This window comes from Nerophis lumbriciformis, linkage group LG04 (assembly GCF_033978685.3).
Source record: "Nerophis lumbriciformis linkage group LG04, RoL_Nlum_v2.1, whole genome shotgun sequence".
Taxonomy (NCBI): Eukaryota; Metazoa; Chordata; class Actinopteri; order Syngnathiformes; family Syngnathidae; genus Nerophis; species Nerophis lumbriciformis.
This window is the reverse complement of record NC_084551.2, coordinates 58,565,415-58,585,991: the sequence shown is the minus strand read 5'-3', so window position 1 is coordinate 58,585,991 and position 20,577 is coordinate 58,565,415. Positions and strand designations below refer to the sequence as shown.

Sequence of the window (20,577 nt, the reverse complement as noted above, 5' to 3'; positions counted from 1 at the left end):
AATTTGTGAAAAAGCATCATTGTGTAAAAAAACCAAACAACTATGCATGAGTGGGGAAAGAAACATGCGCAAATCAAGTTTAGCAAAAAAAAAAAAAAAAAAAAAAAAAAAAAAAAAAAAAAAAAAAAAAAAAAGGTAAAGTATTGTGTAGGTTAGCTTGCAAAAAAAAAAGTTTAGTCAAGATAAAAAGTTGCGTAAAATATGCAGAAATCTGAAAATAAAATGAAGCATTTGTGAGCAAAGTAACAAAATAAGCAACAATGTGTGTAAAACAATCTACCGTATTTTTCTAATTATAAATCACAGTTTTTTCCATAGTTTGGCGGGGGTGCGACTTATACTCAGGAGCGACTTATGTGTGAAATTATTAACACATTACCGTAAAATATCAAATAATATTATTTAGCTCATTCCCGTAAGAGACTAGACGTATATCAGCAATCATCTTTCAAATGTCTATTCTTGGTGTTGGCTTTTATCAAATACATTTCCCCAAAAAATGCGACTTATGTTTTTTTCCTTCTTTATTATGCATTTTCGGCAGGTGCGACTTATACTCCGGAGCGACTTATACTCCGAAAAATACGGTAAGTCTGAACAATTTGTGAAAAAGCATCATTGTGTAAAAAAACCCCCCAAAAAAACAACTATGCATGAATGGGAAAAAAATGTGCGCAAATCAAGTTTAACTAAAAAAAAAAATAGGTCAAATATTCTGTAGGTAAGTTTGCAAAAAAAAAAAAGTTTAGTCAAGATGAGAAGTTGCGTAAAAAAAATATGCAGAAATCTGAAAATAAAATGAAACATTTGTGAGCGAAGTAACAAAATAAGCAACAATGTGTGTAAAACGATCTATGCAATTTAAATTAAAATTTAAAAAAAGCAAAACAGTTATTTGAACTCAGTAACAAAAAAAAACTGTATAATCTGGAAAAAAGTGAAAAACTATTTTGCAAGGTAACTGGTGAAATTTGTAAAGAAAAAAAACAAAACAAAAGCTATGTTTAAGTTCAGAGGGGGGGAACACATTCTAGTGCCAGTTCAGTTAAACATCAAATAGCTAAATGTGTAGAATTGAAAACACAAACATGTGCCCAAAGTCCTAAGTCAAGTACGTGTAGCTTAAATTGGTGGCAATATGGCAAGAAATGGAGGCTACCTTTTTGTCATGATTGTAGCTGAAAGCGTCAACACGGTTGAAAGCGAACAATAAATACAAGTCATCGCGGAAGGTGGCGTGGAGGGGAGGGCATAAATAGTGGAGATGAAGAGTAAAACAACAGACTTAACAGTCGCTGGTGCTTGGCTTTGACGAGGCTTGAAGACAGGGTGGGGGGGGGGATGATAAAGTAAAAAGGGAGTCGCCTGGAAACTTATTAAACCGGTTTAAGCACCTAAAACAGTGGGATAATAATAATAATAATAATAATAATAATAATACATGCATGTACAAGGGGTGAAAACATTGCTCGGTGTTGGTCTTGGCTTTTTCACAGTGTGCCAGATAACTTAGTTGTTTTTTTTTAATGGCGCTTTTCCATTGCACGGTACCGACTCCGCCCCGTTGATCAACTGTCACACGGCCACGCACTAGCGTCAACTTACCCTGTTGTGCTGCCCTCAGTCTCCTCTTGGATAACATTCAAAACCGCAGGTAAAAAAAAAAAAAAAAGGAGAGTCGTGCAGTGGAAAAGCGTCCAAAAAAAAGGAGGACTGGAGGATAGCTTAAAGATGGCCGCTCGGCAGGCCTTGGCTAGAAACTCACACACACGTGTCCTTCACATTCATACTACAAACACGTCTGGATAGAGAGAAACGGTACCTGGAAGTCGCTTTATATCCTTTAGTGAGGACGCGGGTACCAGTTCCGTGGCTTTTTAGGACATGATGTTTGGCGAGTTCATGGCCTCATGTCGGGGCGGACTGGGCGGGGCGGGGGGTGTTGGCATGGTGACTTCCAGGTTCCGCATGCTAGCTGCCTGCTGCTAGAAAAAAATAAGAAGATCTCCACGACGACGACATGTTCTCGTGTGCCCGCTTCCACGTTAAAATGCTACTCCAAGATCATGATTTATAAAAAAAAAAAAAAAAAAAAAAAAAAAAAAAAGAAGCTTATTCCGTTTTCCTGTGATTTCCCGGGCATCAGAAAGGTGACAGGAACGTGGATGCTTGATGTCACTGGTGTGGTCTCAGAACAGTGGGCGTGGTTTACCAACAGAAGAGAAGATCAGAGAGGTAGATTGATTTGAAGGTACAGACTTGTTTTCCCAGGACAGGAAAGTAGGAAGGAAGGAAGGAAGGAAATGGAGGAGAGGAAGGGGGGCTGCTACATGATTCTGGTCCTGTATTGCTCAAGAGTTCCAACACGGACAGGTGAGGAGAGGAAAATGTACGGGGGGTCCACAGTGAGAGCCGACTGGGGGGGGGCAAGCGAGCTTTGGGTCTTTCCATTTGCAGTTTGTTCACTTGCACCATCAGGTCCCACCAAAGCCCACCGACACACACGGGGGGCTGTGGATACCCGAGACCAGTTCACGTTCTCCTCAGTTTCGGGGACGTTCGGCGAGGGCTACTTGCGCAGGAAGCGTTGCGCCAGGATGGCGGCGTCCAGCGGGCTGACGGGCTGGGCGTCGTGGCCGAGCCGCCTGACCGGGGGGAGGCTGCCGAACTGGCGCTTGGTGAGGAAGCTCTTGGCCTCGTGGATGGTGTTCTTCTCCTCGGCCAGCAGCAGCTGCTGACGCATGTAGTTCTCAAACTCGTACTGCGACGACTCCTCCGTCACCTTGGCCTGGACCCAGGAAAGAGGTTTTGGTTTAAAGCGGAAGTAACGTCTTTGATGGATTGCAATCCTGACATTAATAACGACATCAAATATCTTCGTTAAGGCTGTTATTCAGCTCCTTTTCTTGAAGGCCACATTGCAGTGAATGACAAACAAATGCCTCATGATATTACACAATTGATGATGCATAGTTCTACTAATTTTTTTTTTTTTTTACGTACACTGTAAAACTTTTTTTTATGGTAAAAAAAAAAAAAAACGGCAGCCAAGTTGCCAGAGTTTTACCGTAAAATCAACAATATTTTTTTACAGAATGTAAAAATGGTATCACTGTTTGATGAAACAATTCTGGCAACTGAATCACCATTTTTTTCACAGTAAAATTGTACTTTTGTCAAATTTAATGAATAACTTGCTTTGAAATCACAAGTCAAGCAGATATATATTGAATATTGTGGAGTGTTTATTTATTTTATTATTATTATTATTTATTTATTCATAGGTTTTTTTTATTTTTTATTTATACACATTTTTATTTATTTTATTTCTGCTTGTATTTCTTTTATCGTATGTTTTTTCTTCTGTGATATGGATCCCCCTCCCCTGGGTCTGAAATAAATTACATACATATATATTTTTTTGTTTTTTTCAAGTATTCATTTGTATTTTACCCAAAAAGTTTAGAATGTATTATAATATACCATTTGATGCATTTATCAAAGTTGTATGTATTTTTTTATCATATTAATTAGAGATGTCGAATAATATCGGACTGCCTATATCGGCCGATAAATGCTTTAAAATGTAATATCGGAAATTATCGGTATCGGTTTCAAAAAGTAAAATTTATAACTTTTTAAAACGCCGCTGTACGGCGTGGCACACGGACGTAGGGTCTCCCAGTCATACTTACCAACCCTCACGATTTTTCCGGGAGACTCCCGGATTTCAGTTACCCTCCCGAAAATCTCCCGGGGCAACCATTCTCCCTATTTTCTACCGATTTCCACCCAGACAACAATATTGGGGGCGTGCCTTAAAGGCACTGCCTTTGCGTGCCGGCCCAATCACATAATATCTACGGCTTTTCACACACACAAGTGAATGCCATGCATACTTGGTCAACAGCCATACGGGTCACACTGAGGGTGGCCGTATAAACAACTTTACCACTGTTACAAATATGCGCCACACTGTGAACCCACACCAAACAAGAATGACAAACACATTTTGCGAGAACATCCGCACCGTAACACAACATAAACACAACAGAACAAATACCCAGAACCCCTTGCAGCACTAACTCTTCCGGGACGCTACAATATACACCCCCCGCTACCCCCTATCCCCCACCTCAACCCCGCCCACCTCAAACTCCTCATGCTCTCTCATGGAGAGCATGTCCCAAATTCCAAGCTGCTGTTTTGAGGAATGTTAAAAAAAATAATGCACTTTGTGACTTCAATAATAAATATGGTAGTGCCATGTTGACATTTTTTTTTCTCCATAACTTGAGTTGATTTATTTTGGAAAACCTTGTTACGTTGTTTAATGCATCCAGTGGGGCATCACAACAAAATTAGGCATAATAATGTCTTAATTCCACGACTGTATATATCGGTATCGCTTGATATCGGAATCGGTAATTAAGAGTTGGACTATATCGGAATATCGGCAAAAAAGCCATTATTGGACATCTCTAAAAATTATAAAATGATTAAATAAAGATATTAAATGTAGATATAAATAATTTGTACTGAGATGAGTGGTCATCTCTTTAGAATATATTGACCCACTTACAAGGTGTACGATATATTTACCTCTTGTAGATGCTCTGGGTGGTTGACCTGGTCGTCAATGTCCGGCACCACCTGCAGGGGGCCACTCAGCGATGAAACCGATTGCCTGCAGTTCCAAAACAAGACCATCAATGAAACAAACACGCCTGTAACGGCCGAGACATCCAGCAGGGGGAGCCCTTACCAGGAGGCGATGATGTCACTGAGGGACTCCAGCACCTCTCCTGCAGTCAGCCTCTGCTGAGGGTCCAGCACCAGCAGCTTGCGGATGAGGCACACCGTGTTCTCCGACACGCGGCCATCTCTGCAGAGCGCACGAGGAGGATTATATTGTGCTACAAACGATCACACAGATCAGGTCTCTGCGGCACTCACTCTGGGATGGAGTACTCTGCGGCCTTGATCTTGCGGAAGAGCTCATGAGGTATGCTGTCGTAGAAGGGGAACTGGCCGTACAGCATGGTGAACAGAACCACACCGAGAGCCCACATGTCACTGGGCTTACCGCGGTACGGGCGGCCTGGAGGCGACACAACTTCATTAAGCCAATAGTCGTAAAACATCACCATTTGGGACAGAACAAAACGCCGAAAAGATGATATTTAAGAGATGCAGTCAAAGGGGGCTTGGCCTGGAGGAGGGCTTCGATATGTAATTTAAGACCACCCACACTCGATATGGAAGCTCTAAAAACTACAACATGGCTGACGAGGTGGAGACGTAGTTAAAGTCTGCGGGCGATGGACCGTTTTTCTATTAGGGCTCCAGTACTCTGGAATGCCCTCCAGGTTAGAGATGCTACCTCAGTAGAAGCATTTAAGTCCCATCTTAAAACTCATTTGTATACTCTAGCCTTTAAATAGATCCCATTTTTAGACCAGTTGATCTGCCGTTTCTTTTCTTTTCTGCCCCGTGGCCATGGATGAAGCGCTGGCTGTCCAAAGTCGGGACCCGGGGTGGACCGCTCGTCTGTGCATTGGTTGGGGACATCTCTGCGCTGCTGACCCGTCTCCGCTCGGGATGGTCTCCTGCTGGCCCCACTATGGACTGGACTCTCACACTATTATGTTAGATCCACTATGGACTGGACTCTCACTATTATGTTAGATCCACTATGGACTGGACTCTCACTATTATGTTAGATCCACTATGGACTGAACTCTCACCATTATGTTAGATCCACTATGGACTGAACTCTCACCATTATGTTATATCCACTATGGACTGGACTCTCACACTATTATGTTAGATCCACTATGGGCTGGACTCTATTATGTTAGATCCACTATAGACTGAACTTTCACCATTATGTTAGATCCACTATAGACTGGACTCTCAAACTATTATGTTAGATCCACTATGGACTGGACTCTCACTATTATGTTAGATCCACTATGGACTGGACTCTCACTATTATGTTAGATCCACTATGGACTGAACTCTCACCATTATGTTAGATCCACTATGGACTGGACTCTCACTATTATGTTAGATCCACTATGGACTGAACTCTCACCATTATGTTAGATCCACTATGGACTGGACTCTCACCATTATGTTAGATCCACTATGGACTGGACTCTCACAATATTATGTTAGATCCACTATGGACTGGACTCTCACTATTATGTTAGATCCACTATGGACTGGACTCTCACTATTATGTTAGATCCACTATGGACTGAACTCTCACCATTATGTTAGATCCACTATGGACTGAACTCTCACCATTATGTTATATCCACTATGGACTGGACTCTCACACTATTATGTTAGATCCACTATGGGCTGGACTCTATTATGTTAGATCCACTATAGACTGAACTTTCACCATTATGTTAGATCCACTATAGACTGGACTCTCAAACTATTATGTTAGATCCACTATGGACTGGACTCTCACTATTATGTTAGATCCACTATGGACTGGACTCTCACTATTATGTTAGATCCACTATGGACTGAACTCTCACCATTATGTTAGATCCACTATGGACTGGACTCTCACTATTATGTTAGATCCACTATGGACTGAACTCTCACCATTATGTTAGATCCACTATGGACTGGACTCTCACCATTATGTTAGATCCACTATGGACTGGACTCTCACAATATTATGTTAGATCCACTATGGACTGGACTCTCACTATTATGATATATCCACTATGGACTGAACTCTCACACTATTAACAACTGGGATTTATATAGCGCTTTTCTAAGTACCCAAAGTCGCTTTACATGTAGAACCCATCAATCATTCACACCTGGTGGTGGTAAGCTACTTTCATAGCCACAGCTGCCCTGGGGTAGACTGACGGAAGCGTGGCTGCAATTTGCGTCAACGGCCCCTCCGACCACCACCTATCATTCATCATTCAATTCACCGGTGTGAGTGGCACCGGGGGAAAAGGGTGAAGTGTCCCGCCCAAGGACACAACGGCAGCGATTTTTGGATGGTAAGAGGCGGGGAGCGAACCTGCAACCCTCAGGTTTCTGGAACGGTTGCTCTACCCACTACGCCATGCCACCCCTATTATGTTAGATCCACTATGGACTGGACTCTCACTATTATGTTAGATCCACAATGGACTGGACTCTCACTATTAAGTTAGATCCACTATGGACTGGACTCTCACTATTATGTTGGATCCACAATGGACTGGACTCTCACTATTAAGTTAGATCCACTATGGACTGGACTCTCACAATATTATGTTAGATCCATTATGGACTGGACTTTCACACTATTATGTTAGATCCACTATGGACTGGACTCTCACTATTATGTTAGATCCACTATGGACTGGACTCTCACACTATTATGTTAGATCCACTATGGACTGGACTCTCACTATTTTTACATTTTTATGCATATGTAAATGTATTCAGTTATAAACATTCACTTTCTTCTTTCCTTCATGGATCTAAACTTTACCGCTGCCGGTATTTTTTTTCTATATTTTCATTGTAATATTTTCAGAATGTGTTTGTTTTCTTTGTCTTGCTTTGGCCAACAATCTGAAGTTGTCTTTATTTTTTTTAGTTTTAATGCCATGATTTTAATAGTCCGGCCCGCGTGTGCACAGATTTTCCTCCATGTGGCCCCTGAGCAAAAATGAGTTTGACACCCCTGGTCTATGGATGCAAATGTTCAAGTGTCCACCAGGGCAAACCCAGAATGCCATTTCAATGTTTTTTGTTTTTTTTTGCTTAGCACAAGGACAACTTTGCCCCTCAGTGACTCAGGGTGACCGACAAGTTCCCGTCAAGGCAGCGAGTGTAATGATTAACAGGATGAGCCAAGGCAAACAGTTGACTTCTACGTGCGTTACATTTCCATGAAATCTCCACAGCACCACATTGCAAAAACTGAAATCTAAGTAAGATTAAATATCTCAAATAAGGGTGATATTTGCTTATTTTCTGTCTGATAAGATAATTCTTCTCACTAAGCAGATTTTATGTGAGAGTGTTTTACTTGTTTTAAGGGTTTTGGTCCTAAATGATCTCAGTAAGATATTACAGCTTGTTGCTGAGATTTGATGACCTATATTGAGTAAAACATGCTTGAAACTAGGGCTGCAACTAACGATTAATTTGATAATCGATTAATCTGTCGATTATTACTTCGATTAATCGATTAATAATCGGATAAAAGAGACAAACTACATTTCTATCCTTTCTAGTATTTTATTGAAAAAAACAGCATACTGGCACCATACTTATTTTGATTATTGTTTCTCAGCTGTTTGTACATGTTGCAGTTTATAAATAAAGGTTTATAAAAAAAATTTAAAAAAAATAAATTGCCTCTGCGCATAGCATAGATCCAACGAATCGATGACTAAAATAATCGCCAACTATTTTTATAATCGATTTTAATCGATTTAATTGACTAGTTGTTGCGGCCCTACTTGAAACTAGAATATCAACTGATGCAAAGCTGTGTCATTAACACTCACAAGTATAAAACTACTTTTTTTAAAGTAATAATTTCTGACTTCTCGCATGAACAAAAAAATCATGATGCCGAGTGCATATCATTATCTCAAGATAATTAATTTACTTAAGAATATTTTTCAACATATTGAGCAAAAAGGTCTCGTTTTTTTTTTCTACCAAGAAAAGTGCACTTGTTATTAGTGAGAATATATTTATTTTTAAGCTATTTTGGGGTTTATTGAGGTTAGCTAATTTGACTTGTTTTGGAAAGTCTTGACAAGCCGAATTTTCTTGTTCTATTGGCAGATAATTTTGCTTAGTTCAAATAAAATACCTCTGATTTTTGTATTTTTTTTCTTTTCTTGTTTTTGAACACTGACTTTTAACATTAAAAACAAGGAAGGCTGAGAGTGGGCTAAACTACGAGTGAAATTAACCTTAAGCCTAAATCAGACGCTTTAACATTACACCAGTAAGGAGAAGGGGGTGCATCATCTATGGGTGAAGTTACAGCTAAAAGCCGCAAGCTATTATGTTAAGCTTGTGACACACACACAAGAAGATAGGAGGGCGTAGATGGGAGTAGCTTCCCTCCAGTGAGTCATCAGTGTGTGACTCACTGACGCTCACTTTTAATTGAGTGCCAGTCACGTTATGTTGACTTGACACACACACACATGCCTAACTATCTACAAGGCTTTGAGAGGCTGATTGTAAAAAACATTTTGTCAGCGAGCGCAGATGAAGCGGCGTCAATCAGCAGCACTCAGGACTCATCAGCATGGACAACTTTCCCATTGTAAAGTTGAATGATTAAACACTGGCTTCCTCTTAACACAGACAAAGTAGCTTCCTCTGCAGACACATAGTGATCAACTGTTGCAGAAAGCTAAGTGGGACAAGGAGGGGAAAAAGGCTAATTCGTGTTTCCCTGAGTCCGACATTGCGAAACAACCTCCTTCTCGGTGCTTTGTTACTAACACACAACACCGGGCTGCAGAGCGTTGCGCAATACTCCTCGGCAAGATCCCACTAAGGCACCGTCTCACACCAGTGTGCACACGGTGCAACATGTTAGAAAAGGATGTGCTCATGTCGATTGAAATCTTCTGGCTCACCGCTCAACACGTCGGGGCTGATATAGGCCGGACTTCCTCTCTGGTCTTTCAGCAGGTCGTCCTCGCTCACCAGGTGCTTTCCTAAGCAGAAGTTGGTGATGGTGATCCGGTGCGTCCTACAAAAGCAACACACACAATTCATGAGTGAAATGATCCAATCAACGCCTCTATTTAACAACCCTATTTTCTGCACTGTACAACGCACAAGTCTACACTGCAAAAGCTGAAATCGAATTAAGATTAAATATCTCAAATAAGGATGATATTTGCTTATTTTCTGTCTAATAAGATAATTCTGCTCACTAAGCAGATTTTATGTTAGAGTGTTTTACTTGTTTTAAGTGTTTTGGTCCTAAATGATCTCAGTAAGATAATACAGCTTGTTGCTGAGATTTGATGACCTATATTGAGTAAAACATGCTTGAAACACCAGATAATATGTCTGCTAATGGGTGCCATTTTGCGGTCCTTATACACATACCGTAGTAATACTTATATCTCTGACTACGGTAGTCGTAATGCGCCGACAATCCATCAAGCGGTGCGGCTTCAAAGTCATACTAAAACATTTTGACAGATTTTTGAGTGCCGTGTGTAAAGTTCTTTATTTTCAATGGAACATTTCAATTTTGGTGTTGTTTACTGGCGTCATATTGCAGTCCACGCGTATCTCTTATGTGTGAATACCATCTACTGGTCACACTTATCATTACACCATGTACCAAATAAAATTGCTTCGAGGTCGGTAAGCACAACCAGACTTATTCCATACATTACATAGGCGCAACGGGTTATAAGGTGCACTGTCAATTTTTGAGAAAATTATAGGATTTTAAGTGTGCCTTATAGTCCGAAAAATACGGTACATATATACTTACAGCGTGTATATAAAACGTTCATTAAGGTTTTTTAAGAGTGCTTTATAGTCAGACTGGCTCAAATTTCTATTACCTGCATTGTTAGCCGTCTACTACGAGCTGTCAATTACAAATTACAATAAACAAAAAGAGAAAAACATGTGTTCTTGTCTCACATACGGATTGTGAATGATATGCAAAAAAAAGCACAGTATATGTAAAAAGTAGACAAACTAAAGGGTTGAAAAACTGTATCGTCATCTTAAATGTACTTGATGTTCTAATGCAATTCAGTCAGAAAGTGGAATAAAATCCTCCTGTCATACTTTAAACACTGCAAAAACTGAAATCTAAGTAATATCTCAAATAAGGGTGATATTTGCTTATTTTCTGTCTGATAAGATAATTCTTCTCACTAAGCAGATTTTATGTTAGAGTGTTTTACTTGTTTTAAGTGTTTTGGTCCTAAATGATCTCAGTAAGATATTACAGCTTGTTGCTGAGATTTGATGACCTATATTGAGTAAAACATGCTTGAAACTAGAATATCAACTGTTGCAAAGCTGTGTCATCAACACTCACAAGTATAAAACTACTTTTTTAAACTAATCATTTCTTATTTCAAGCATAAAATAAAAAGTCATGATTTTGACACAATTGTGTCTCATAATTAAAACAGATGACAGCCAAATGGACTTTGCTGTTTTATTTTCAATGAAACAATAGAAAATAGGTACTCATATAGTAGTACAGTTGGCACAGTACAGTAAACTGACAGTTAATATTTAAACATTTAACATGTGACATTTCCAACAATTTTGAACAGAAATAGTTCATGCACATTCAGATAAATTCCTCAAAATTACAATTAAAATTTTTTTGGCCGGGGGCCGGGTTGTGTATATGCGCACTAATTGGCTGAAAGAGTACGCACTTGGCGCGATGATGTCATGTTATCAATGGAAAAATGCATTTTTAGACCATACGATTTGCCTGAGCGGCTAGGAGACCCCGAGAGTAACAAGCGCTTGCCTTGTTGCCTTTCCATTAAGAACAATACATTTGTTTTTAGTATGTTTGCTGTTTTCAAGAAATGTAATGCCGAGCGCATATCATTATGTCAAGATAATGGCACTAGCATTTACCTCATTTAAGAATATTTTTCAACATATTGAGCAAAAAGGTCTCTTTTTTTTCTACCAAGAAAAGTGCACTTGTTATTAGTGAGAATATACTTATTTTAAGGTATTTTTGGGGTTCATTGAGGTTAGCTAATTTTACTTGTTTTGGAAAGTCTTGACAAGCCAAAGTTTCTTGTTCTATTGGCAGATAATTTTGCTTAGTTCAAGTAAAATACCCCTCATTTTTGCTTTTTTTCCCCCTTGTTTTTGAACACTGACTTTTTGCAGTGCACATTCCATATATCAAGTCACAGATATACTGTATACGTTTTTAAATTATTATACCTTAATTGTTTCCAAACAGTGCCTGTAACAGCAGTAAAACAGCTTCTTAAACAAAACAGAAGCAATTGTCATGGACCCACTAGCTGTGGAAGCCAAATTTGGATTGCCAAATTTTAACCAAATACAATATTTTAAGTTTTACCAATTTTATTTTGTTACACACAGTCAAACTGGTTTTTAAAATGCTTGGGTAACTCTGCTCCCCAATTGCTCTGCAAGGCAATTACAAGACTGCAAAGTGGTACCAGATCTACCACCCGAGCAACGTCAAAAGGCAACTGTTGCGTTCCGTTCCGTAGAACATCTTTTGTCCAAACTGCCTTTTCAATAAAAGGACCACAACTATGGAACTCTCTACCTGACACTTTGAAAAGTATACCTGCACTTGTCACTTTCAAAAAACAATCAAAATTGTGGCTAGTTGAGCAACAATCGTGTTCCCATGTTTAGTTTTTACTAATTGGTTTTTATCTAGTCTGCACTTTGTCTGTGTTGTTATTATTATTATTATTATTGGCTTTTATCTAGTTTGCACTTTTTCTGTATTATTACTATTATCATTATTATCGACACCTCTTTGCCTTATTCTTTTTATTTTCCTATTTTTAATTAGGTTAGATCTGTGTTGTTGTTGTTGGGAACAAGTGTTGTAAATTAGCTTTGGCTACAAACATTATGATGCATACATTGGATAACTGTTTCAGATATCTATGTTTCTGTATCTGTCCCTATTTCAAATAAACCTTTATATATAAGCTAGCTCTCCAATCTCCAGACTCAACGGTGATGTTTTGGTGAATTTACTGAATAATTTAAAAACAGAAAAAAATACAAAAAAAAAATGCCATTGCAAGTTAATAAGACAGATGCTTGTAAACATGTAAGTATATTAGCTAATCCAACACAAGCTTGATTACATTACGATAGCATGTACAAATATGCATGGAAACACTACTATCAAACATGTAACGACTTTATAAGTATGAATTATTTTACTTATATTGTAAAACTTACAAACGTTGCTTGGAGTAATGAATGACGAAACCATACGAGAATATACAAACGCCACTTGTAGCTTCGGTTCAAGGCACTAACCAGAAGGAAATACTGTCGACATTCCACTCTCAACACCTGCAATGAGCAAACCCGTCAATTTTGTAAGTATGAATTATTTTAGTTATATTGTAAAACTTAAACGTTGCTTGGAGAAATAAATTAACCATGTGAGAATATACAAACGGCACTTGTATCTCCGGTTCAAGGCACTAAACAGCAGAAAATACTGTAGACATTCCACTTAACACCTGCAGTGAGCAAACCCGTCCAAAAGATGCCATGGCAAATACAATAACCATTTGTTGAATACAAAACATTATGGCCGCAACGTTTTAAAAGCTGCAGGGTTCAAAAGCGTAGGAAAAAAGGAGTGGCTCATAGTCATGAGTTCTCTCCTGATGTAGTTTCATTTTCATTCACACAAACTTGCAAATTGAACTAGAAAAAGTACCAGGTTTTATAGGGCTCTTGTTAGATTTGTATTAATATACAGTAAAAGGTTTGAAGACATGTGCTGATGTTACTGAATGGTGGGTCCAAAGTTTCCCGTGGCACTGTAGTCAGAAAGGAAGCTGCTGCACAACAAAAGTAATGCAAGTCTGATCTATTAAAGGAGAAATGCAGAATCTAAAAAAAGGAACACTTTCGACAAACATGAGTCAACTTGCGGCTGAGCATGATTGTTCATTACTAAGACTGCATGGTGATGAGCTGGCAAGCCAATTCCGTATTTACAAAGCTCACAAACATGCAAAACATGGACACAGGCACGCAATTTCAAGCGCATACCCACACAATCAGGCTCGGCGAGCAAGCGGGCGGCCTGTGTGAAACCATGAATGCTTTTCCGGATCGCACCCCCATCTGCTTTCTAAAAAAAGGTCAACAGCTTCCCACTGTTCTCTCTCACTTTCACACCACCACGCTCCCACACAAACCCTCAATTTCTAGCTCCAGGCTCGTTCTGCAATTTGCAGTCTTAAACGGTGTATTCAAACTCATCTCACACGGGTGGCCCTGTGAGGAACAAGGCGCAACCGCTTCGAGGACCCTCACGCAGCTCGGCTCTTTGGTCTGCATGCATCACGACTTTCTTCTATTCCCACACACAAGATGGGCTTAGGGCTGTGCGATATACCCGTATTATACTTAATAGCGGTATATATTTGAGACAATACCGCCATGCCGGTTTCTTTTGATGTGCCTTTGTTACAGCCATTTGCTCTTCTCAGCGCCTGACGGGTAACACAGTGCATCCTCTTTGGCTCACCTACGCCCTTTGCGTGTTTATGGAGGCTCCTCTCTGACGCACAATGACATGCTGTGCATCGAACGTAAAAAAATATATGGCGCGCAGTACCAACTTCTCGACTTCCGAATGGGTTTTAATGCTTTGGTCAGCTTCTGCATTTGGCTCTTGGTGAGTGACTACAGCTTTATTTACATATACAGTACAGGCCAAAAGTTTGGACACATCTTCTCATTCAATTAGTTTTATTTTCATGACTATTTACATTGTAGATTGTCACTGAAGGCATCCAAACTATGAATGAACACATGTGGAGTTATGTACTTAAAACAAAAAAAAGTGAAATAACTGAAAACATGTTTTATATTCTAGTTTCTTCAAAATAGCCACCCTTTGCTCACTCTTGGTATTCTCTCCACGAGCTTAAAGCACACCTGTGAAGTGAAAACCATTTCAGGTGACTACCTCTTGAAGCTCATGGAGAGAATGCCAAGAGTGTGCAAAACAGTAATCCGAGCAAAGGGTGGCTATTTTGAAGTAACTGGAATATAAAACATGTTTTCAGTTATTTCACCTTTTTTGTTAAGTACATAACGCCACGTTTATTCAATGTAAATTGTCATGAAAATAAAGAAAACGCATTGAATGAGAAGGTGTGTCCAAACTGTACACCAATTTGCTTGAGAACGTATATTGATCCTTGTAGTGACTTCAGCACTAATCTCATCTGTTTATGTTGTTTTCTTCTGTTAGCGACTTTGCTAACGATAGCCCCTCTCTGCTGCTTGCTTGCTGTGTCAAATATTTAACGACAACTCGGTTTAAGAAATGACTCTACCCATAGCCTGTGCAAACTAAGGTACTGTAGTGTAGCGGCTGGGGGGCCGAAAAGTAGTTTTAAATTGACCAGACAGCGGCTTTTACCGCAGGGAGTGAGTAGAAGCTCCATCTATCCCAGGCACAAGCATGAGGATATAAACCTAACATCCATAAACAAAATGAACGAAAATTACTTTGGACACTAACGGCTAACCTATTACTTTTTAAAGAATAGACAACACAATGCGTTACTACTTACAACAAAAATAATCTGAGTGCTCTCAACACTGGTTATCTAGCCATAAAACACTGAGGGAATCTTAAAGGGGAACATTATCACCAGACCTATGTAAGCGTCAATATATACCTGATGTTGCAGAAAAAAGATCATATATTTTTTTAACCGATTTCCGAACTCTAAATGGGTGAATTTTGGCGAATTAAACGCCTTTCTATTATTCGCTCCCGATGTGACGTCACAACACATTACAAACACCTAGTCAAATCAGCTCTGTTATTTTCCGTTTTTTCGACTGTTTTCCGTACCTTGGAGACATCATGCCTCGTCGGTGTGTTGTCGGAGGGTGTAACAACACGAACAGGGACGGATTCAAGTTGCACCAGTGGCCCAAAGATGCGAAAGAGGCAAGAAATTGGACGTTTGTTCCGCACACTTTACCGACAGAGATGGCAAGAATGTGTGGATATCCTGCGACACTCAAAGCAGATGCATTTCCAACGATAAAGTCAAAGAAATCTGCCGCCAGACCCCCATTGAATCTGCCGGAGTGTGTGAGCAATTCAGGGACAAAGGACCTCGGTAGCACGGCAAGCAATGGCGGCAGTTTGTTCCCGCAGACGAGCGAGCTAAACCCCCTGGATGTCTTGGCTCACACCGTCCCTTATGCCACCGAAGATGATCAAGAGAAGAATATCGACCTTAGCTTCCCTGGCCTGCTGACATGAGGGTATGTCTACAGAATATATTAATTGATGAAAATTGGGCTGTCTGCACTCTCAAAGTGCATGTTGTTGCCAAATGTATTTCATATGCTGTAAACCTAGTTCATAGTTGTTAGTTTCCTTTAATGCCAAACAAACACATACCAATCGTTGGTTAGAAGGCGATCGCCAAATTCGTCCTCGCTTTCTCCCGTGTCGCTGGCTGTCGTGTCGTTTTCGTCTGTTTCGCTTGCATACGGTTCAAACCGATATGGCTCAATAGCTTCAGTTTCTTCTTCAATTTTGTTTTCGCTACCTGCCTCCACACTACAACCATCCGTTTCAATACATGCGTAATCTGTTGAATCGCTTAAGCCGCTGAAATCCGAGTCTGAATCCGAGCTAATGTCGCTATAGCTTGCTGTTCTTTCCGCCATGTTTGTTTGTGTTGGCTTCACTATGTGACGTCACAGGAAAATGGACGGGTGTATATAACGATGGTTAAAATCAGGCACTTTGAAGCTTTTTTTAGGGATATTGCGCAATGGGTAAAATTTTGAAAAAAACTTTGAAAAATAAAATAAGCCACTGGGAACTGATTTTTAATGGTTTTAACCATTCTGAAATTGTGATAATGTTCCCCTTTAAGCACTTTGAACGTTTTTTTAATGTACCGGTATATATCGGATACCGGTATTCAAACTAAAAATACTGCAGTATAGGGTTGGGTGATATATGAATATACTCGATATATCGCGGGTTTGTCTCTGTGCGATATAGAAAATGACTATATCGTGATATTGGAGTATACGTTCTCACGCAGTTTCTTTTAGCTGCGGGCATTACACTACAGGCTTTTCTCACTCTTTCTTGTCTCTCCTTCTCACAGAGACATAAAACAAGCGCACCTTCTTACATACGTCACATACTGTCGCGCGTGCAACGTCATACGCCCTCGCGGAGCAGAGAGGTGGCGGCATGGGTAACGTTAGCTGTGATGCGAGCGGAGCGAGTGGGTAATACGAGAGAGAGAAGGTGCGAATCTGGTAACAAATGAAGGAAGAAGAATTAATTCCCAAGAAAATCAGCAGGGGGTCCATCGTCTGGCGGTGGTTTGGCTTCAAGCGGGAAGATGTTGAACAGACAACAGTAATATGTCAAGTATGCGGCAAAAGCGTTGCTACAAAAAGTAGCACCACTGCTAATTTGTAGCATCATTTGAAAAGTCACCCGCTAGAGAATGAAGAGTGCTTGAAACTCCGCATGTCAACATCTCGGCCGGTGCCACACCCACAAAATGCAGAGGCAACCATTTCCACGTCAACACCGTATGAAAAAAAAATAGTCAACAACAGAAGGAGATAACGTCCGCAGGAACCTACCACATAGCGAAGGACATACACTATTTGATTTCCTATTATGCAGCTCAATTTTATTTGACACTTATTGAAATATCTTGTGTGACATCATGCACAAAAGTGCACTTTAATTGTTTTTAACTATTGTAGTGGTGTTCTGTACAAAAAGTGCACTTTAATTTAGTGTTGTTTTGATATGTCATCTTAGTGACATCATGCACAAAAGTGCACTAATAGCTTGTTTTAAAATGTCTCTGACAATCTTGCACTTTCTGTTTGGAAATGACATGAATGTTTGTGCCACTGCTTAATAACTGTTTAATAAATACACTTTTAGTTGTGATTTCCCTCTCTGCATGAAAGTTTAAAAGTAGCATATATGAATGCAGTATGAAGAAGAATATTTTAATGTAGACACATAGAATCATCATACTGCTGTGATTATATGCATCAAGTGTTCATTCAAGGCTAAGGTAAAATATGGAGATATATATGGTGTATCGTGACATGGCCTAAAAATATTGAGATATTAATAAAAGGTCATATCGCCCAGCCCTACTGCAGTATCTGTTTTGGTCCAAATCGCCCAGCCCTAGATGGGCTTAATGAAAATTGCATGTTTGCCTCATGAAGAGAGGAGGTTCCAGAAGGGAGTGAGCGCGTTCTGGTCATGTGATCCCAGGCATGCAGAAAACTAGACACCTTCAGGACACGGACTTCTGCTTCCGTGCATTTTGCTGGAACCACTAAAACTGATGATGGAGGGAAGGCATACTTTCTTGTCAAGCTGGATTTACAATTAAAGGGTTTTAAGTTGAAATACAGTGACTTTGGTGACACCCACTGTTGTCAAAATGCTCGGAAGACATGTTACACTGCAAAACTGAAATCTAAGTAAGATGAAATATCTCAAATAAGGGTGATATTTGCTTATTTTCTGTCTGATAAGATAATTCTTCTCACTAAGCAGATTTTATGTTAGAGTGTTTTACTTGTTTTAAGGGTTCTGGTCCTAAATGATCTCAGTAAGATATTACAGCTTGTTGCTGAGATTTGATGACCTATATTGAGTAAAACATGCTTGAAACTAGAATATCAACTGTTGCAAAGCTGTGTCATCAACACTCACAAGTATAAAACTACCGTACTTTTTTAAAGTACCGGTAATCATTTCTTATTTCAAGCGTGAAAAAAGAAATCATGACTTTGAAAAAAGAAATCATGACTTTGACACAATTGTGTCTCATAATTAAAACGGATGACAGCCAAATGGACTTTGCGGTTTTATTTTCAATGAAACAATAGAAAATAGGTACTCATATAGTAGTACAGTTGGCACAGTACAGTAAACTGACAGTTAATATTTAAACATTTAACATTTCTAACAATTTTGAACAGAAATAGTTCATGCACATTCAGATAAATTCTTCAAAATTACAATTACAATTTTTTTGGCCGGGGGCCGGGCTGTATATATGCGCACTAATTGACTGAAAGAGCACGCACTTGGCACGATGATGTCATGTTATCAATGGAAAAATGCATTTTTAGACCATATGATTTGCCTGAGCGGGTAGGAGACCCCGAGAGTAACAAGCGCTTGCCTTGTTGCCTTTCCATTAAGAACAATAAATTAGTTTTTAGTATAAGTTTGCTGGTTTCAAGAGATGTAATGCCGATATATCATTATGTCAAGATAATGGCACTAGCATTTACTTCATTTAAGAATATTTTTCAACATATTGAGCAAAAAGGTCTAATTTTTTTTTTCTACCAAGAAAAGTGCACTTGTTATTAGTGAGAATATACTTATTTTAAGCTATTTTGGGGTTAATTGAGGTTAGCTAATTTTACTTGTTTTGGAAAGTCTTGACAAGCCAAATTTTCTTATTCTATTGGCAGATAATTTTGCTTAGTTCAAGTAAAATACCCCTCATTTTTGTATTTTTTTCTTCTTGTTTTTGAACACTGACTTTTTGCAGTGTAGTACCTGGGTTCCCAAAGTGGGGTACGCCAATTGTCAGGCAGACCGTAAAAAAAATAACTACACTTTGAAAGCGCAAGACAGCGTTGCATCACTGGTCGCTCCTTCACTCACCTGCTGTGACTCTGAATGTGTTAATTAAAGGGGAACATTATCACAATTTCAGAAGGGTTAAAACCATTAAAAATCAGTTCCCAGTGGCTTATTATATTTTCAAAGTTTTTTTCAAAATTTTACCCATCACGCAATATCCCTAAAAAAGCTTCAAAGAGCCTGATTTTAACCATCGTTATATACACCCGTCCATTTTCCTGTGACGACACATAGTGAAGCCAACACAAACAAACGTGGCGGAAAGAACAGCAAGCTATAGCGACATTAGCTCGGATTCAGACTCGGATTTCAGCGGCTTAAGCGATTCAACAGATTACGAATATATTGAAACGGATGGTTGTAGTGTGGAGGCAGGTAGCGAAAACGAAATTGAAGAAGAAACTGAAGCTATTGAGCCATATCGGTTTGAACCGTATGCAAGCGAAACCGACGAAAACGACACGACAGCCAGCGACACGGGAGAAAGCGAGGACGAATTCGGCGATCGCCTTCTAACCAACGATTGGTATGTGTTTGTTTGGCATTAAAGGAAACTAACAACTATGAATTAGGTTTACAGCATATGAAATACATTTGGCAACAACATGCACTTTGAGAGTGCAGACAGCCCAATTTTCATCAATTAATATATTCTGTAGACATACCCTCATCCGCGCTCTTTTCCTGAAAGCTGATCTGTCCAGTTTTGGAGTTGATGTCAGCAGGCCAGGGAAGCTAGGGTCGATAGGGGGTTTAGCTCGCTCGTCTGCGGGAACAAACTGCCGCCATTGCTTGCCGTGCTACCGAGGTCCTTTGTCCCTGAGTTGCTCACACACTCCGGCAGATTCAATGGGGGTCTGGCGGCAGATTTCTTTGACTTTATGGTTGGAAATGCATCTGCTTTGAGTGTCGCAGGATATCCACACATTCTTGCCATCTCTGTCGTAGCATAGCTTTCGTCGCTAAAGTGTGCGGAACAAATTTCTTGCCACTTTCGCATCTTTGGGCCACTGGTGCAACTTGAATGCGTCCCTGTTCGTGTTGTTACACCCTCCGACAACACACCGACGAGGCATGATGTCTCCAAGGTACGGAAAACAGTCGAAAAA

At 39.7% G+C, this 20,577-nt stretch overlaps 1 protein-coding gene across 1 annotated transcript in view; it reads right to left on the bottom strand.

The window, feature by feature from the left end:
- Positions 1-2,080: 2,080 nt before the first annotated feature.
- stk40 (serine/threonine kinase 40) overlaps positions 2,081-20,577 on the bottom strand; it is a 56,400-nt gene continuing 37,903 nt past the window's right edge. The window contains exons 7-11 of the mRNA XM_061958525.2: positions 9,645-9,760; positions 4,957-5,101; positions 4,766-4,885; positions 4,603-4,687; positions 2,081-2,788 (exon numbers count right to left, since the gene is read on the bottom strand). Of these exons, the coding sequence (XP_061814509.1) occupies positions 2,570-2,788; positions 4,603-4,687; positions 4,766-4,885; positions 4,957-5,101; positions 9,645-9,760 (685 nt within the window). The 3' untranslated portion in view covers positions 2,081-2,569. The remainder of the gene's footprint in view (positions 2,789-4,602; positions 4,688-4,765; positions 4,886-4,956; positions 5,102-9,644; positions 9,761-20,577) is intronic.